This window comes from Dunckerocampus dactyliophorus, chromosome 7 (genome assembly GCF_027744805.1).
Source record: "Dunckerocampus dactyliophorus isolate RoL2022-P2 chromosome 7, RoL_Ddac_1.1, whole genome shotgun sequence".
NCBI classification, from domain to species: Eukaryota; Metazoa; Chordata; class Actinopteri; order Syngnathiformes; family Syngnathidae; genus Dunckerocampus; species Dunckerocampus dactyliophorus.
The window spans coordinates 19,631,633-19,653,153 of NC_072825.1; the positions used below are offsets into that span (position 1 = coordinate 19,631,633).

At 37.7% G+C, this 21,521-nt stretch overlaps 1 protein-coding gene across 1 annotated transcript; it reads left to right on the forward strand.

Moving 5' to 3' along the window:
- The first annotated feature begins 1,920 nt into the window (after window positions 1-1,920).
- Window positions 1,921-17,673, forward strand: scgn (secretagogin, EF-hand calcium binding protein). Its single transcript, XM_054781620.1, has 11 exons — window positions 1,921-2,086; window positions 2,292-2,362; window positions 5,333-5,425; window positions 9,704-9,793; window positions 11,458-11,514; window positions 11,790-11,867; window positions 12,011-12,066; window positions 14,221-14,266; window positions 14,339-14,398; window positions 15,697-15,765; window positions 17,131-17,673. Exons 1-11 carry the CDS (start codon window positions 2,017-2,019, stop codon window positions 17,257-17,259), a joined length of 819 nt encoding a protein of 272 aa, XP_054637595.1. The 5' UTR covers window positions 1,921-2,016; the 3' UTR covers window positions 17,260-17,673.
- The last annotated feature ends 3,848 nt before the right edge of the window (window positions 17,674-21,521 follow it).

Consider the following 21,521-nt stretch of genomic DNA (forward strand, 5'->3'; position numbering starts at 1 on the left):
CTCACATACAGAGATACCTGTACATGTGCACACTCACAGTACATACGTACTTCCCCACATTACTCACTGAGTTATCCAGGGTGTTATTATGTTGTTGGTTTTATTACAGCGACGGTGATATCAGCAGTATGACTATAGTTTTTATTTTTATTTTTATTTTTATTTTTTTTACAATGATGTGCATTACAGTAATTTTCATTCTGTTCACTATCATGGACAATCATTTCATTAATACAATTATGTGTAACTGTTTCAATGCAGTATTATCATTGTGATCACTATCATAGTTCATCATTTCATGACTGCTATGTGTGACTGTTTCAATGCAGTATTGTCATTGTGATCACTGTCAAAGTTCATCATTTCATGACTGCTATTATGTGTGATTGTCATTGACAGCTTTGTCATTGTGGTTGTTGATGTTGTTTTGTCCTTATGTCCTTGTTCGTCTTTGTGGTTGTCACGGACATTTATTTGCTGATGTTGTCCTGCATGTTTCTGTTGTTCTATCACAATTGTTGTTGTTGCTGCTGTTGTCCTTGTCTCTTGTCTCTCTTTTTTTTTTTTTGTTGTCCCCCTCTCATTTCTTAAATCACAAGCTGGTGCGATGTTTTTGGAAAAAAGAAGCCTCAAGGCATGGCAACTTTTGCCACAACTTTTTAAAGAAGCTGATGCAAAATTAGTAATGTTAGGCCGCAACAATTACAAAAAAGCCTGCGAAATACTGGAATGACTGCTTTACAGAGTACTTTTTGTAGTTTATATAGCAGACCGTGGTCTGAAAAACTCTTTTAGAAGTTAATATTCAACATTTTTGTATGTGAAAAATTAAAAAACTATTTTTTCTGTGCAAATGAACATGCATTTAGCAGGTTGGCCCTTTTCTATCTTGTAGCAAGGTCTACGTCTATGGTTCTATGGTTATCATCACCATTTTCCTTATACTCTTTTTGTGTTTGCATCCCAATACGGTGTTCCTTTGCTCCATCACGGTTTCGCGCAATTTTAATGCTTTTTTTTTTTTTTACAGCGTGGGAACGTGTATTGTGTTCGGGCACCATTTCAGAATAAATCAATCTTCGCTTTGTTACATAGAGGAGGGAAATAGCGACAACTGCAGAAATATGTTTAACAAAGACCCAAATGCATTACAGCGGAGAGGCGCCAGGATGGAGAGGCACAATCAGAGGAGTGAAATGCGTGTGGGTCACTTTATAATTTCTTGTGTCCAAACTTGTAGGGTGATTATTAAAATTCAAATGAAGGTTTGAACTTTGAGAGTGTTTAAACAAGAGACATGTGAGAAGAGGTTCATTCCTGTCTGAGAAAAGTGGCCACGGTGAGGGGTTTTACAGCCTTAAAACATACATAATAATTGTAAAAAAAATATATGCTGGCTACTCTGTGGATTTCACTTATTGCGGGCTATTTTGTGAACCTGACCCTGAGATAAATGAGGGAACACTGTCAAGCGAAAAAAAAAGCTTGCAGGATCCCACACATGAGAGAGGGGGCGGCACGGCTCAGGTGGTAGAGTGGTCGTCTGCCAACCTGAAGGTTGCGGATTCGATCCTCCGTCCTCCCGTGATCGTGTCGAAATGTCCTCGGGCAAGATACCGAACCCCCAGTTGCTCCTGATGCTGCGTCATCAGTAGGTAAATGTGCTATCAGTGTCAAAGTGCTTTGAGTGCCTTGGAGGTGGAAAAGTGCTATACAAGTGAAAGACCATTGACTATTTTCCATATATTGTTCCACAAAATAAGGGTCAAACTCCACACCTGAGAGGTTCCACTGTAATGATTGTGTATTGTCTAATACGGTGTATTAACCAGCAGATGGCAATCACAGAACCGTGCACAAGTGTACGTGTATACTGTATGAGTGCGCGTGTGTTCTCTCCCACAGAGGGGGTGTGGTTTCTGCACGGAAAGAGTCTATTATGTCATTCAAGCAAGCAGTTTGAAAGAGAAACACATCTTGCCGGCAAGTAGTCTTTCTTTGCTAAAAGTATCCAAAATGGACAGTGCCTTTCACAAACTGGACGCTGCTGGCTTCTTGGAGATCTGGCAGCACTTTGATGCTGATGGTAAGGACTTTGAATAGCATCATTTCTCTTACATATGATTGATACTACTTATTGTAGGGTTTTCGACTACCGTAATCCTTATGTACTTATAATGTCCATTGTTGATCACAAAGTAGCGACAGCGGTGGTTATGCATCCATGTTATATACTGAAGATGTCATTACATTTAAAATAAAATCGCATTTATGTGTTGTCTTTTTGTCAGACAATGGCTACATTGAAGGCAAGGAGCTGGATGAGTTTTTCCGTCACATGATGAAGAGACTGGAGCCACAGGTAAGCCCGGTAGGCTGATGACTGGAGTTCACTTAATGCATCTAGATTACAGGACGATCATCATCATTTTAACTAATGCACGCAATACATGACTCAGCTCTCGCAATGGCTGCAAAAGGGAGATATGTTAGGAGATAGAGAGAGTTGCCACATACTGGAGTTTTAAAACGTTGCACCAAATGATACGCTTTTAATATACAGTATATTTGTGTTTTTCGACCTATTATTATTAACTATTATTGTTTAAATGATTGCATTATTTTTTCATTTTACATTTTAATTAATAAATACATTGTTGTTGTTTAAATCACAAAAAAGTATATTTGTGTTTACTTGTACGAGATGGGAGATGGGTGGCCTGGTGGTTAGCATGTTGGTCTCACTGTTAGGAGATTGAAGGTTTCAATCTCCATTTAGGCATCTCTGTGGAGTGTGGATATTCTGCCTGTGCATGCGCGGCCTCTTCCCACATTAAAAAAAACATGCATTTTAGGTTAATTGGAGACGCTAAATTGTGTGACTGTGAGTTGAATTGTTGCTTGTGTCCTGTGATTAACTGGTGACCAGTCCTGGGTGTACCCCGCCTCTTGCCCAGAGTCAGCTGGGATAGGCTCCATCTCACTTGGTATAGAAAATGGATGGATGTTCGAGCTTTGATGTGCTTATGGATCCACACTTTTATGGATAGCATTCAGTCATAATGATTATCGGTCAACATGTTGCATGAGTTCTCCATGACAACTCCTAGACTATGTGTGCACACTGCGGGTGTATTTACTCCCTTGGTCGCTAATGGGATGGTATTAAACAAACAGACCACATGTCTTTCTTGATGTCTGTGCTCCAAGCATGAAAGCCCACAAGGATAAGTGCATTGTTTTCTTGTGGCTTCCAATAAACACATAAAAATCTAGTCTATTCGGTATGATATACTGTACACTCACTCGACCTCATTAGGCACACATAGGATGCAATCACCCAATCCAAACAAGTATAAAAAAAAATCTGCCTTTAGTGAGATAATAATCATCATTATCGTTGTTGTAATGTAACAATGATCATGGTGTGGTTTATTTGCTTCAGACATGCTCATAACAGGTAACATTAAGGAGCATCACATGGTTACATTTGCACAAATCAACATGTACGAAAAGGGAGCGAATGTGTAACAATAGATAAGAGGTTATGCAGTGATGAAGGAAAGGAAAAAAAAAAGGGGTTAAAAAATAGGAAACAAATAAATACAAGGTAAATAAAAAAGTACAAAAATAAAATCAATATTAAAGATGAATGAATTGTGGAATAAATAGAGGAGTAAAAAAAAGTTCCAGCAACAGTCAATGCAGTGTATGGACTAGGCTATAAGTTATTAATGATGATAAATGAATGAAATATACTGCTTGATATTGTTGAAATTAGCATACTAAATTAATAACTGATATGTCAAAATAAAACCTTCATTCATTCCACCATTGTGGCTGTAGTCCTGTGGATTAGTGCTACATTAAAGGACCAACAAATCACAATACTTCTCATTATGATGCAGTGCAGTTGTACACACTGCAAACTACAAACACAATAATAAACAACACTTTGTTAAACCTCCAAAACTGATCGTTATTGTATTTTGTAAAAGGAGAATATCTGTAATGGATCTCTTTAGACAGTGCAGAGGACCTAATATATATCAAAATGTGCATCGTTGATGCAAATGTTTCCCACATAATGTATACCGGGGGTGTCACGGGACAGTTCATGAGACGAAACGTTACACAAGATTGGATCTACGGGAGCGAGACGAGACAAGATTTTAACATTACTTTGAAAAAATGTAAAAATATGACTATGAAAATGAATATATTGCAATCTACTAATTTAATTTCTACTACATTACCTTGCATTTCTCCTCATTAGGCAACACTCTTCTGCACTCTGTGTGTATGCTACCGGCCCCGCCTCCACCCACCGAGACAAAGAGACTGTATGACTAACAAAAGGGCTCACTCTGTTCATGCCGTTGTTCTATGGACCAAATACCTCTTCCTGCCTGTTTGGAGGCAGGAGACGTGGAAAACAGACACGCATGCACCTGGCAAAATGATCGAGTTCATTTTCATTTGTCGTGTGATTCATTAATTTATTATCGTCCCAGGCCTAGTGTCCACCAGACTGTTTTGTCACCTTTTAATCTTGCTAGATCTTGTGACACCTCTAATATACAGTATACTACAATAGGTCATATTTGTACATGCAGGGTTGAAAAGCTCTGCCTAGCAACTGCAGCAACATATTGCCAGGTCCTGACATGAGCATGATGCTGAAGACAAACACTGGCCTTTCTGTAATGGGTCTGGCGGGGTCTGGCGCCATGCACTTCTGCAGACTGTGTGCTCACCGCTTGGAAAGCAGTGATTCCCATCATACAGCAGTAACATGTTTCTATAGTTACAGACTTGCCCTGCTGCCGTCTGGATGTGATTTAAACATTCATTTCAACTATGGATGTATTTGATTTGATTTTTAGTTGTAAAAAATATTCGATGTAACGGCATCTTTTGAAAGTAGGTTGTGACCTGTGTTATTGCCTCCATTTGGTAGAGTGTCATTGTCCTCTGTGAGTCAGCCAGCAGTGTCACGACTCTGTTGTACTTTGTGAAGTGGTAGCATTGAGAGAAAAAATGGCGTCCTTGTTGAAGAAGTACATAGTTGTACCTTTTAAGGGTACAATGGCCTGTCACTGGGGTGGTACTCTTGACCCTTGGAACAATATTTTCCCTTTAGTGCCTTGAAAAGATGCATTTTTCCGATAATTGGTGGTGGAAGGGGTGCATTAGTGTAGCTTGTACCTTGATGGACAGAAATGGACCCCAACTGTACCCTTTATGTATTCCGTCTTCTGTACAAATGAATAAGGATGTTCAAATAAATATGTCCATGACCTTAGTAAATGTACATTTTTTGTCTTTGCAGGAGAAAGTGACTGATGAGCGAGTCCACAGACTGAAGCAGAGGTTCATGTCCGCCTACGACGTCTCTGCTGATGGCAAACTGCAGATCCAGGAGGTACTCCTTATAATGAGCACTCCATTAGATCATTGACAAGGAGAAGCGGTATAGGAAATGGATGGATGGATCACTGACAAGTAAAAACAGGGACTGGAGCAAGCATCCTCAGGGAAACATTTTCCCCTGATCAGCACTTTCAGCAACCAGCAGTGTGCGTTCTGACAAGAAGCAGGTAGTAAATGATTCTTCCAGTTTTGTTGGAGGTCGATCTTATACCTAAATTATACTTTGATTAACTCCTCAGTCAGTCTCACTATACACTATACACACAAAGGACATGAAATGCAGGAATAAAACTAAAAAACAGAGGCTTTGTGATTTCTGAGCATCTTTGAACGTGACACGTGTGCTGACTGCGTGAGGACAGTTGAGTTTGGCGAGAGTAGCCTGTTTTTGTTTTTGCAATAAAGATTGTTGATCGGGTGAGGAGCTCGGTCATCGGGGAGGAGCTCAGAGTAGAGCCGCTGCTCCTTCACATCGAGAGGAGCCAGCTGAGGTGGCTCAGGCATCTAGTCCGAATGCCTCCCGGACGCCTCCCTGGTGAGGTGTTTCGGGCATGCCCAACCAGGAGAAGGCCCTGGGGCACACCTAGGACACGCTGGAGGGATTATGTCTCACAGCTGGCCTGTGAACGCCTTGTTGTCCTCGCAGTGGACTGGAGGAGATGGTCGGTGACCGGGAAGTCTGGGCTTCCCTACTAAGACTGCTGCCCCCGCGACCCGGACCCGGATAAGCGGAGGAAAATGGAATGGATTGTTGATCGACCACCTCCAGACCATCCTTACAATATCCGGGCAGACGCTAAAATGCAATGTTTACCCTAATTATGGTCATGACCATCCACTGTTGATAGTAGTGTGGCTTCGCACGAGCCGCACATAGTCTATTCTTTCGCTTCGCACCACGCCCTAACTGCTTCTCCAGCGAGTGTCGTGTTCACCGAACAAAGTTAAGTACAGTCATCCCTCGTTTATCGGGGGTAACTGGTTCCAGACCCGACCGTAAGTAAATTTCCACAAAGTAGTACTGAGTATTAACAAATGAAATATTTTCGTAGTTAGAGCATAGAAAACATTTTTAGGACTTTCTAAATACGAGTTTTAACATTATTAGAGCCCTGTCGACATGAAATAACACCGCTATAGTCACCTTTACGTTCCTACTATTCTTTGTTTACACCACATTGCATAGCATAGCAAGCTATCAAGCTAACTAGTTAGCCTCTCCAATTAACTTCTTATAAACTTTAGAAAGTGTTTTAAATGGAGTGGGTAAGAAGGACAAAATAAGAAGCCAAAACCTTACCACTCTGCAGCCCAAGAACTGACAGGGTGAAGTGTTTTTGTGTTCATAATGACGGTTTTAAGAAAGCCTTCATCAAGACCTTGTATTTGAGCTCTGACTCAACGTGGTTTGTGGAAATACATTGTTTGACGATCCCCTTAAAGCAGTGTCATTCAACACGAAACACTAATCAGCTGAATGGCTATCTCCCTTCTATACGTCCACCAAGTTCAGAAACGATCTGATAGAAACTGCATTTTCACCTTGCTTTGACCTTTATGCTTTTACTGGCGAAAACCTCAGAAACGGAATATAGAGTGTCGGATGCTGATTTGTGTGTATGGCAGACACAAATGTAAGTTGCAGACGCCACTGTACACACCGGCTTAGTCATGCATGACAAAAAGCAGAGCACTTAGAACACAAGGGTGTCTCTTTTGTGTTCTCCCATTCACAGGCTACTATTTGCTTCTGTCTTCTTTTATGACAACAGTCCTCTGCCTCTTCCTCTCCTGTTTCTCTCCTCTCATCTTCCATCTTTTATTAAATTCATGTGTCCATGACAAAGACGTCCTAATTCTATTTGTATTTGCTCTGGAAGCTTTCCAAAGGAGAGCTTCACTACTGGGGGAAAAAAGATCTCAAAAATCTCGCCAGTCTTGTTCATTTGATTTAAATCTAACTTGACCGGTCGCTTGTATTTATAGTCAAATTTTATAGTCCACATCCAAGGTTTTATATGCAAAATGTACTCTTTAATCATGTTTTAACAGTATTATGTGTCCCTAGAAGCTCAAATGTTCACTTTAGGATGTCATGAAGGAAAAACCTCCTCTGTTCCACCCCTAGCTAGATGCAACTGATGTGTATCTATGACCACCGATCAACAGAAGAGTTTTGTTTAAAAAATAAAAAAGAAGGCTTCACTACACATATAAAAATATAGCATGGAGCTCTGCCAACTATCCGTCAGCTACAGATATGGGAGCTGGAATTTTGATCATTTTGGTTAATTACAGCAAATAGGCTAACCAAGCATGAGGTTGATGTTAAAATGTGAGTGTAAAGTTAGCACATCAGTCATGGAAAAAATGATTAGACCACCCTTGTTTCTTCAGTTTATTGCTCCATTTTAATGCCTGATACAAATAAAGGTACATTTGTTTGGACAAATATAACGATGATAACAAATATAGCTCATAAGAGTTTAATTTGAAAGGTGATATCTGGCAACCTCCGTGGTTTTCTTGATAATAACCAAAATCACTTAAGTTCTTACATGAATAGCTCTATAGCATTGTACGGCCAAGATATGTAACTCTTATGAGCTATTTTTGTTGTCATTGTTATATTTGTCCAAACAAAGATACCTTTAGTTGTATTGTTGATGACTGTAGCTGCCCTGTCCCAGTCTTTAATGTTACGTTGTTGTATGTGATACACAGTCGCCCCTCGCTACAGTGTGGTATGAATATCACTCCCTTGCCCTTATCGCTTTTTTAAAAAAATGAATGAATGAATTAATGATCACTGTTTCGTGGTCATGTAGTATTCTGGTCACTACTGGGTGTCAGTAACGTTACATTGATGAGACATTACCTTACTTTACATTACCTTAACTTCCACTGCATGGAATCAGCTATGGATGCAGAGGTAAAAAAAAAAGAAAAAAGTTCTCCTCCCATTCCTTGTGGAAGTGGTAAGTTTTTGACTTTTTACTTTGTCCTTCCCCACTCTGTTTGAAACACTAAGTTTACAACAAATAAATTGGAGGCTAGCTAGTTAGCTCAGTAACTTGCTATATGCTATGAGCTGCGGCCGTCTCTTATATCCCGATACCGCAGCCTGCGCATTAGTGTTGCACAATGCGGCGTAAACAAAGAATACAGGGCTCTAATAATGGTAAAAATCGTATTTAGAACATCATAAACAGGTAATCTAACTACAAAAATATTCCTTTTATTAATATTGAATCCTACTTTGCAGAAATTCACTTATCCCAGTCTGGTCTGGAACCAATTAAACGCGATAAACGAAGGATGACTGTATGGCATCTATTACGTTGGACACATGCAGAGTTACTGTTTGTATGTACAAATTGGATAAAGTGTACAATAGCACTTCTTGGACTGGGGTGGACAAACCCAGCTCATTAGCATTAAAGCTACAGACACACAAAACTGTGTGTTCACAATGGGGCTTACTAACAGTACTTTTAAACTGTCTCAATTCCATCATCAAGACTAGATTTTGTCCAATACACTTCCAATACACTATTGTGGGGCCTTATTTAATATATAATATATACAGTATATAATATGGTATCATGAATGCAAGCAAACAAGTGGTGGTGTAGCAGGAGAAAAGGTTCTACTGCAGGACCAGAAACTTGTTGGCCTTATTTGAAGCATATACACCCTGCAAATCGATGCTTCTTAGTAACTTTCGGTATTGAAAATATGAGTGGCTTAAGTGTTCACACAGTGCTGCATTCTCTCAGCATGGGGAATTAGGAAGGAAATGAGCAACCAAGTCAGTACGCTGCTGCATCCTCTACGATAGGCCATGTGTTTGGCATTCATGTTGGTGCATTGCGTTTGTTCTAAGTGCTGTGTGCACCACTGCCTGCAGTGTGTCCGTCGATTTCCCTGAGACTGATGCCAGCAAGACCAAGTTTAATCTACTAATGGAGATAATGTTATTAAAGGACAGACAGGAGGAGGCGGGAGAGGAGGGTGAGACAGTCCAAACACACATTTCTATTCCTCTCGTGGTGTCTAAACTCAAATGAAATAATTATCTACAGAGGCGGAATTGAACTGGCTTTCTTTTTCCATTCCTGCTCTTCCTGAGGTTACTGCATTTAGCATTTTTTCATGGGACGGAAACGTCAAACAAAAAGTTTGAAAAGGTGCTGTTGAAAATTCAGGTGGAAAGATCAAAAGTGGCCACCATGCACAACGTTTTTAACACCTATGCATTGTTTTTCAGTTGGCTAACATGATCCTACCTGAGCGTGAGAACTTCCTGTTGATCTTCCACAGAGAAGCTACTTTGGACAACAGTGTGGACTTTATGAAGGTAAAAGCATACTTTCTAATAGTATACAATTCACATGTTTACATTTTATCAAGGAAGGAATCATTTGTGGTTAAAATGTCTAATAAGACAGGATATGTTCATATGTTTAGTAAATATTTGGATGACAGCCTTAATAAGGTGGAGTGAAATGATGCTTAAATTGTTGACAGGTTAAGTATTAGTAAGTAGTAGTACTGTAGTTCATAATGAAGCATGGATATATAAAAATACATTTAAATTAAGCAATAATGAGCTAAATCATTTTAGATGGTTGAAATTCAGGACAAATTCCATTCTTCTTCATCCACATACAGTAGATCCCTGGTCTTCACGGGGGGGTTACCGTCCAAGACCACCCGTAAATGTAAAAAAAACGCAAGTCATCAAGACACCCATAAAAATTGATGTTCTCCTCCAATTTTGAGTCAACATTTGCAATAAAAGTGACCCTAACCAATATTACAATTTTTGATTCAGCTCCAGAACCCTCCCATTTCTCAAAAAGTGTTATGTTTTTTGGGTTTTTTTTGAGTGTATATCAACTTGTGTTCACCTCGTTGCAAGTTTTTTTGAGTCTCACAGCGGTAACACTTTGCAATAAGGTACACAAAATTACAGTACAGTAGTTAATGAGGAATGAACCTACGTAACCCTAACCACTACTCATTAGTTACTTATTAGTTCCTCAGTAACTACTTTAAATTTATGTGCCTTAGTTCCTTAGTAACTACTCTACTCATTAGTTCCTCATTAGTTCCTCAGTAACTACTGTATTTTTGTGTACCTCATTTTAAAGTGTAACCCTCGCATCATACAACTATGTTGTATTCAAGGACCGCTGAACAAAATGCAAAATTTTAACGCTTGATGAAAATGATTATTAGCATAAAGACATAAACGCCACTTCCAGTCCACCCGCCACTCAGCTCCCCTAGGCAACACATTTATAGCAACACACCCAAGCACTTATTTATGTCTGAAATGGCTTATTTACTCCTATTATGTCTACTATATTGGGTAATATGAGTGTTAAGGTGACTACACGGGTGTTATTTCATGTCTAGTGGGCTCTAATAATGTTTAAAAAATGTATTTAGAAGGTCATAAACAGGTTTTCTACGCTGTAACTACGAAAATATTCCATTTATAAATAAGGCATCCTACTTTGTGTAAACTGACTTATCATGGTGAAGTCTGGAACAAATTAACCGAGGGATTATTAATTTATTAATATAAATTAAACAAGGGATTATTGTATTCATAAATTGTAACAGATTTATGGGGGATGAAATGTGTTTTATGTGGACAAAACAGCTTATTTTCTGAGAAAAAAAATCAAGATTTAAAAAAATATAACAAAATTTGACCAAAAATATGTGAATTTGCGGGGTTACGAATATGCAGGAATCCACCGGTCTACGTAACTGTTAATGCTTCAGTGCTTTTAAATGAACTGGAGAAATCCACATTAAAACAGAACAGGAATGAGAGACGTCCAACCATACTGGTTAATTCAATTTAATGAACAAATGAAATTCTAATTCTAATTTCCTTTCACTAAATACAGTATACTGATTCTCTTGCTTTGTTTCATGTCAGCTTAGCGGTTTCCTTTTACTTCCATTTTCCTCCCTGATAAATCCTGCATGTGCTTGCCACTGCAGATATGGAGGAAGTACGACGTGGACAGCAGTGGCTACATATCAGCTCAAGAGCTGAAGGTATGAGACACAAAAGGATGCTGCCATGCTTCATGTCCTTTCTCTTCATGGAGCAAATGTATTTCCTGTTCTTCCACTCATTGAAATGTTTGTCCTGTCATGAGGTGTTTTATTTGACATGCCGCCGTTGAATTGAGTTGACTTTAACCGTTACAATTGATTTTGTTGGGAATCAACAATGACAGTAAACATGAATCGGAAGCTAAATTTAAATATGTCACTCTCACTTCTACCACATACTGTGTGTTTTTTAAAACTTGTTTTATTTTTGTCAGGCTTTCCTGAAAGACTTGTTCCAGCAGCACGGCAGGAAAGTGTCACCTGACAAGCTGGAGGAGTACACCGACACAATGGTACACTTCACACGTGCACACCTAGCACCAAACACTATTGGAGCTCAGCTTTAGGTGGCAGAGAGGCTGTCCTCCCTGTTTCCCTGTTAGGATTATACCCACAATGACGTCTGAAAACATGTTTAATCCTCTTTGTTTGGCAGATGAAAATATTTGACAAAAACAGGGATGGCCGTTTGGATCTCAATGACCTAGCCAGGTACAGTACATGAGCTTTAAAGCACAGATTTACATGAAAATATGAACATTCGGCAACACGAGGTGCAGAAATGTGACTCATCATTGAAATATTTGCTGCCATAGTAACCCTGTTGCTTTTTTAAACACACCATGACCTCCAGTACAAGAATTGTATTCAAATCTGCATTTACAAAGAAGATAAGAAGAAAAGTTTTAAAAAATAAATAAATAAATGTATGCCACAATTTCTTTTGTGGACTTTGGTGCAGAACTGCACCATATTCCAAGATGTTTCTAGTATTTTCGGTTAGTTACATTAGAACAGTGATGTGAGGTTAGGGGTGATGTCACTGTGTAAAAAAAAAAATAATAATAATATATATATACAGTATATATAAAATAAATACAGTGAAACCTTGCTTAGCGTCATGAATTTGTTCCAGAATGTCTGACTCTAACCAAAACGGACATTAACTGAATAAATTTTTCCAATAAGAAATAATGGAAATCCAATTATTCCGTTCCAGAAAGCCAAAAATGTTAACACAAAACCCGTTTTTTTAGTTTTACAATTATAGTTTTATATGCAGTAAACAATTAAAGAAAACATATAAATACATATAAAGGATGAATGAAAGGGATAAATGAACATTTAAGGTTTCTTTTACTTTTAATTTTACTTTTACTTTTAATTGAAGACGTGATTCTTGATGTGACTGCTCCCAAAGACACGATGTGGCAGCGAGACATCACACGGACATCACCTTCCTGTTTTGCCATAAGTTATTTTTTGAATTCAATAGTGTTTCTCGTCTCATTAACCCAAAATGGAGCCACAGAAAACTTCTAGTGCCAGAATTCTGATTAAAAAAAAGGTGGAAAACACTATTGAATTTAATTGAATTCAAGAAATAACTCATGACAAAAAAGGAGGCTGCCACATCTTTGGGAACACTCACATCAAGTCTTCACTGAAGGTAAAAGTCACCTTACATGTTGATGTATCACTTTAATTCATCATTCAAATGCATTTAGAATTGTTTTATGCATGTAAAACTAAAGAAACATGTTTTGTGTTAACATCAACCGCTGGTGACATCATAGACGGGCGATGTAGCATGACCTATGTGACCGCCGTTCCTGATTGCCATTTTGTAACTTAGCAAAACAAGTGACGGAGATGATTTCTCTTACGTTTGGTGCTCATAAACAGGCTCTCGGGACACATATTACTGTTAGAAAATCATTAAAAAGTCTGTTTTTCAAAATGAGAGACCTTTAATGCTGTTCGGCAAACAATGCTCTTGTCTGATTTTTTTAGATTTTTTTTTTTTGTAGTGTCTAGGAATACTTCAGAATGAACATTCTCAGACTTTATTATACAAGTAATACTCGTTTTGTTGTTAAAATCTGAGCGTTTGCACATTATGATCTGCTACAGAGAGTGATGAAACACTACCATCCTGTCCTAACACGTCATATTACTGAGAAATTCATCGCAACTTTGAATTTTACAATGGCGTGCTTGACCCATATGCCTTTTGTCCTTTAAAAGCTACCTTACTTCCTGACCTCAGGGGGCAAGCTAATAACTTTGAAAAAGCTATCTCAATTTTTAGCTAAATTTAGATGATAAATAGTTGGTAAAGCGTTTAAAATCCAAATTCTGCCCCACTGTGTTATAGATTTAAACTCAAACAGCTACATGATGAGCGTGAGTGACATTATTGCAAACAGAAGCGTGACACACATCAGCAATGGCAATGCATTCTGGGACTGCCTGGCCTGACATAAAAAATATATTTGTTGTCCAAATATCCAAACCAATGTTCTCATATGGCTTTGAATACAATAATAGAAACTAATACACATATCATAATGACGAGTATCCCCAGTGGTATTTTTTAAATGAATTATACCCATGATCAGTATGTTGCAATGCAGGTCTACAACGCTGCAAACTACAACTACAGAACAATAATACATATAATATTACATGATAGCATCACAATCAGAAATCATCATTAGTAACTTTGTAAAGACAGAATTTCTGAGCCCTTATATTGGATATCATTTGAATTTGTGACCAGACATTGTAACCCTAAGTACTGTATGTGATAATATAATATTTCCATGTGTTATGTAAATTCCTTGTCTTTTTTTCCTCAAATAGGATCTTGGCTTTAGAAGAGAATTTTCTGCTCCAGTTCCAGTTGGATGTATGTGTCCCGTTACGCATTTTAAGAACGATACTTTCTTCACTGCTATTCTAAAATGTGTATCTTTTCCAGGCTGGCAGCAAAGAGGAGCGGAAACGAGACTTTGAGAAGATTTTTGATCATTATGATATTGTAAGTGAAGGAGAAGTGGATATAAAAAGAAAAGATAAAAAGTTCTCTTAGCGGCTTTTAATGTCTACAGCCACAAAAAGAGTTTCCATATCTTGCCTTTAATCTGTTCCGCACCCTCCTACTTATTTATTCATGCTTTCCATTTTAAATGGAGATGACTTCAAAATATGCATGGTAGCAGGCGGTGCTTATTAGAGGGTTGGGTGCAGCAGCAAGAGCTCTTTAATGAGATCTAATAAAATAAAACACCCATTAAGTTGCCAGTTCGCTTTTTGGCATAGCGTTGTGGTACAGTAATTGTCGCATTTACCATGCAAAGGACGATCAGCACTGATAATTGTCTTATATTCTGGTCTACCAAACTGATGACTTGATGGATGTCTCAATTAATGGACCATATAGGTTCTGTGGAGCTTCTAATAGACAACATTTTTGGCAAAAATGTGTCTCATCAGTCTCAGTTTGAAGCGCCGCCAACAGAGTTTCTGTTCACAGACTGTTTTATAGTTTTTGATGTACTTACATGAACAGTTGTTAGCTTATTTTTACTGTTGTTTTATGACTGTAATAATGGTAAAATGTTAGTTGTTTGTGCTGTTAATAAATTACCATTTCTAAATGTGAAATTCACTGTCCAGAACACTAGGGGGAAGCATATTACTAGAAAAATTGCTTTCTCAACCAACCAACCAACCAACCAATCTGTCTATCTATCTGTGGCAGGTGCTGGTCTTCGAAACAGGGGTAGCTCATTGGGGTCTGACATACAGTTAATATGATTTTAGCAAAGCTGTCTGCTGCTATCGTCTGCTGTGCTAAGTAGCAAGCTACTCCTCCCACAAAGGTGATATGATTTAATGAACCAACAAGCGAACAAAAGTCAATATCGTGGGGATTACGTAGTTTATTTAAAATGCAGAGTGTATTACGTGAGAAAATAGCAAATTTGAATCGCTATGGAATAATTCACTCCGAAAAAAACGACTTCACAACTGCTCTGACCGCCGTCTCCCCTGGAATCTGCGTGTTTGTCATGTGGGAAAAAGGGGGAAAAAAACACTCTGTTCACTCCTTTTGCTAGTTTATCCATTCAGGGTCTTACTTTCTCACTATGAGCTTCCATAAGCTTCAATGGTGATTTACCATTTACGATTTGACGAAGGAAGAAAGATGGCGTCAGAGAGCAAACTCACTAGACAGCAGATTAATGCTCAAACTCTTCTATCTCATCTACAGTATATCATGAATCGCAATTTTCATTGTTTCTTATGTTTATTGTTTGTATTTTTCTGTTTTAGAGCAAGACTGGAGCACTGGAGGGTCCGGAGGTGGATGGCTTTGTCAAAGATATGATGGAACTGGTCAGGGTAAGAAAGCATCATCACATCAATTGAAAAACACTTCATCTCTCAGTTTGACCCCTAAATAATGCTTAAAAATGCTAGAAATCTAGGGGTAATAATGGACTCAGACTTGGACGTTAACAGCAACATTAAATCAATAACATCAACAGCTTTTTTACCATCTAAAGATATTGCTAAAGTCAAGGGAATAAACCGCATTTAGAGAGACTGCTCCATCCAGCAGGCTAGGCTACTTAATAGCCTTCTCACCGCGCTCATTAAAAAAGCTGTAAAATAGCTGCCGGGCATCCAGAATGCTGCTGCTCAAGTCCTGACTAGAACTAGGAAATAGCAGCATATTAGTCCAGTACTCAAGTCTGTGCACTGGCTTCCTGTCACTCAGAGAATAGACTTTAAAAGAGCTCTTCTTGTATACATATACAGTATATAGTCTTTTCATGGTCTAGCGCCAAACTACATCTCTGACATGTTTGAGCCATATGAACCATCTTGGGCACTGAGAAGCTCAGGGTGTGGTCTCCTGTGGGTGCCCAGAGTCAGGACTAAACACGGTGAGGCTGCGTTTCAGTTTTATGCTGCCAAAATCTGGAACAGTCTTCCAAAAGATGTGAGACAATCCTCAACTTTGGCAATGTTCAAAACCAGCCTGAAAACACTTTTATGCATATGACAACTCAAACTATTTTCGCTTTTAATTCATTTATACTTTTATGTTTTATGGAATGGTGTTATGAAGTGATTTTAGTCTTCTTTTCTAATAAGCACTTTGAATGACCTTGTGTATGAACTGATCTGGTTTTTTTTTTATTTTTTGGATGAAAATCAGCTGAAATTTGTCTTGCATAATTGTTCATCCTCATTATCATCACACACTGGCAACCAGTCCAGGATGTACACTCTTGTCACCCAAAGTCAACTGGGATAGGCTCCAGCTTTAAGTGGTACATAAAATGAATGAATGAATTTGTTGATTTAATTTTTTAGTAACTGCAAACTAAAAAAAATTTAATAGAATTTACAATGAGGGGCGTGAGTGATTTTGAGAGCAACTGTATGTATGTATGTATGTATAATTATTATTATTATTATTATTATTATTATTATTATTATTATTATTATTATTAGCCCCGAGCATAATCTACTTTTATTTCCTTTGTTTTTATAAACTTTACCTTCATTTGCAAGAAACAGATTATGTTATTATATTATATTGTATTACTTTTTTAATATTTTTTTTCTGCTAGTGATATTAACAATGTATCGCGTTATTTTCATTTTTTATATATTTCTATTTTAAGAAGCACTTAAAATGTATTAACATTATAACATTTATAAGACAGATTTTCATACACCTTGTGTTGTCTTCAGCCTAACCTCACAGGTCCTGAGTTGGACAAGCTGCGAGCTGTTTTGCTACGTCACTGTGATGTCAACAAGGATGGAAAGATTCAGAAAAATGAGCTCTCGCTGTGTCTGGGTGTGAAGCCGACGCAGTGAAGCTGCACAACTGCAGCATCATGCTGGATTGTAAAAGCATGAACACATTTGAATGTACGCGCAAAAGCAGAGTGAGATAGTGGTTGATGTGTGAGAGTCACATTGACTGACTATAATGGAAAAACACATTGAGATAGTGTGTAATTTAAAGAAGAATTATGTGTATTGTGCATGTTTAGAGTCCAAATTAAATGCAATGTGAATGCTTCTGGTTAAAAACACATTTTGCGTTGTATGATTAATAGTCACAAGTTGGATGCAAATAAAAAAAAAAAAACTATAACACATGGGGTGCATACCACTTCAAATAAAAGAGATAAAGACATTGTAGGATCTGCTGGTAGGTAACGTGCTCTCATCTTGTTTTGTGTCATCACCATGGTTACATAAATTACTGAATAAAGAGCAATTGATATTGGCATGTGTATTGGCACTGTGTCTTTCATTTTAAACTCGGGACAGCATAGCGCTCCACCAAATTCATTTTTACATTTTCTACTGCTTATCCTGTTCAGGGTCACAGGTGGGCTGGAGCTTATCCCAGCTGACTTTGGGAGGTACACCCTACACTGGTCACAAGATGATCACATAAATGTGAAATGTATGAAAGGAATAAGCTTAGAAGCTTGCATAATACTGCATATACTGTATGTATGCAGAGGTCTGCCAACTGTAAAAAACAAAAAGCACTTTTAAAAAATGCTTAACATAAAAACATAAGCTGCGTTCAGAAACTCTTCCACTCCACTCCTGTAGGTGGCAACACTGTTAACAATAAAAAAAACTTTCACGCAAATTAAGTCAAATAAATTTAAGAAATTTGAATTTTCATAATTATACAAAACAATTACAAAAATGAAATACAGGATTCACACATAAAGATTTAGAAAATCATAACAGATTTTTAAACCATGCGGCCCCATACTTGACAGTAAAGCATTGCCACTATCAGAGACCTGACCTTGTACCTACACTGACCTTTGAGTGGCAGCAGTGTTCTGTAAGGCCCCAAACTGCCAGAAATAAAAAGAAGATGAGATACTCAGCTATTTGCAAAGACTTCATAACGCATGTGCAAGACAGCCGTATGTACTGTACATATAATAGAGTGTAGTACTCAATGGTCTGCCATGTTGGTAAGCAAGTGAGCTGGGTGGGTTCAATGTATTCGCTGGCTCTGAGCGGAGTGCAAAATGAAGTTGTATGCAGTGCGTACACTTTGATGAAATTAATGAATGTTATTTATTGATGAGAATGAATATATATACAGTTGTGGAAAAAATGATCAGATCACTCTTTTCCTCAGTTTATTGATCCATTTTAATGCCTGGTACAACTCAAGGCACATTTGTTTGGACAAATATAATGATGATAACAAATATTGCTCATAAGAATTTAATTTAAGAGCTGATATCTAGCAACTTCCATGGTTTTCTTGATAATAACCAAAATCACTTAAGTTCTTACATGAATAGCTATAGCATTGTACTGCCAAAAAATGTAACTATTACGAGCTATGTTTGTTGTCATTGTTATATTTGTTGAAACAAATGTACCTTTAGTTGTATCAGGCATTAAAATGAACAAGAAACTGAAGAGACAAGGGTGGTCTAATCATTTTTTCCATGACTGTATACATATGACATATTATATATATGTGTGTAAAAATCCGTTATACTGCACAAATATGACCTCCTTATATATGTCAATAAAAACCTGAGCATCAGAGTCAAAGAAATGCTTTACTTTCTTCCTTCCTTGTTGTGTTACCAACGCTTACCAAGCAACATACAAAAGACATAAATGATTACTATCTTCTTACATCAAGTGCTGCATGAACTTGAGCAATACAAGTACATGAAATCATGGAAATGCAACTTTATGGAACATAAACATGAAAGAACAAGTATTTGAAGCCCAAGTCATGACAAGAATGAGAAGTGCTATCATACAGTGTGTCATGTCATTCACATAAAGATAGTTGAATACATCAACTGTTGGCAACTTGGAGTGCATAACATAGAAAAATCATATTGGTACTATGACATTCAATAACCTTGTAACTATTTTCTTTCCCATCATTAACATCGAATGTGTACAATTTTTCACGTACTTCTTATTTTGCCCAATTCTGATCAAACAAAAATATCACCGGTCTACAGGAGTTTGTTAAAAGAAGTATACTCTGTACACTAGTGTACATTGTATAAAATGAAGTTATTTATTTATTTATTTATTATAGTTTCTAAGAATAAACAAAACAGCTTTAAGATATATTGTGTGGGACTACATTTTGCATGTGCACACGTTTATTTACAACTACCCGTGTTATAAATCAGGTGTGTCATATTTATGAAACATACCTGTCTTTGTCTTCACAGTGCACCGTATTGAGATCCTCAGGGGGGGCTGCTTGGGGCCCCGACCCAGTTTGGGACCCTTGAGGGCTGACAAATTATGAACTATGAATTATGGCACTATGCAAAGGGGCCGCTGTGAATTTTTGCCTAGGGCCCCAACAGACTCTAGAATTGACTCTGGAGTTCCTGCCTACTAACATGGCGGCCAAGCCCGCCCATGGTGTACTACGGAAGCAGTAGTCAAGTATGCAGTCTTTAGCATTCTGCTATAATGTTAATAAGCAGAATGCTGTAATGTCATAGTGATGTACAATACAAATGATTTAGCTTCCGATCTGATACTGAGTAAAATTCAGGCTAGCATCGGCGATACAAATCCGATACTTTGCAAATGAAAAGTAGTGATATCATTGATATCATTGCATAAGAAATACAAAACATTGAATTAATGTATTAATTAAATTAATAATAATAATAATAATAATAATAATAATAATAATAATAATAATAATAATAATAATAATAATAATAACAATAATAATTTAAGTAATTAATTAATTTATTTAAAACCCTGAAGTATATTGAGGTAACGGGGTTATTTACAGTATACCCAGGCTAATATACAACAAGAGAAAAACACAGGACAAAATCATAAAATATGTGAAAATGGTATTTTATAAAAATTATCATTCATTCATTCATCTTCTGTGCCACTTATCCACACTAGAATCACACTATGTATGCTGGAGCCTATCCCAGCTGACTTCGGGTGAGAGGATACACCCTGGACTGATCGCCAGTCAATCGCAGTTTTAAACTATTGAAAACAAAAATCAGCAAAATAATGCCACCATTAAAATGAATGATGAATTATTAAGAACTACTTTAAGATTGGAAAAAAAATGTTGAAGTATGAAGTATTGATATTTGAGTATCAATGCGCACATCACTAACTACTGTTTGCTTATCTGGTAACGCCATTGTGGTGGCCATTGTTGCCAACTCTGTTGTGGTAAGTAAGGCTTGTGTACTTGTCGCACCTCAACAAGTTGGTCCTCTTTCTCTTTGAGCTTTATGTTGTCGGCCTCAAAATCAGCTTTTATCAATCAAAATCTACCTTTATGTTATCTTTATACGTGCCTATTCTTTTTAAATGCTAGTAGAGAAGCTAATGGCTACCGATTCAATGTTGCCATTTTATTATTTATTGGTGACTGCTTATTACGCCTCGCTTTCTTACATGTACAAGTCCAAAATCATTGTCCATTAGAGTTAAACGTCACATAACAACAACACTTCACCTTATAGTATTGCAGAGCAGTCAAAAAGTGTTGGCGCTTCTCCTTGTAGCATCACCCATCGCCTTGACACACTAAGCCATTGGTGACACCTAGAGGACAGGAGGATGCCTTGTGTTCACAACAAAAATACTATATGATCCTAACTGAACATGGTTGTATTGAAAAATAGCGTTACAAGATCAACTTCTGCTCCTGATGTGTACAGTATGTACCTTAACATTTCAACATCTCCCCCTGAAAGCTCACATGAGTTAGAGTAGAAGGCTGGAAATCCTGTGCATACAAAAATGGAGGTAATGATGTGGAACTAAAAGCTTTAATCGCACCTTAGACGGCCCGAGTGCCAGCTTTGTCCTCAGCGAGCTACACTTTTGCTGTGATATTGTGTGTGTACTGTAGGGGTCTCACAGTACAAGCTATACAGGATTAATCGCAGAGCAGTACAGGCTACAGGTGGTGTACTTTTTGAGTGTATGTATAACTGACCATTAAAAATCAACACTGCGTACACAGATGGTATATGCACAGTGTACAGTGAAGGGCTCCAGATTGTGTGTACCTGAGAGGGCTTAGCAGCAGCCTGACAGATGCTCCAAAACAA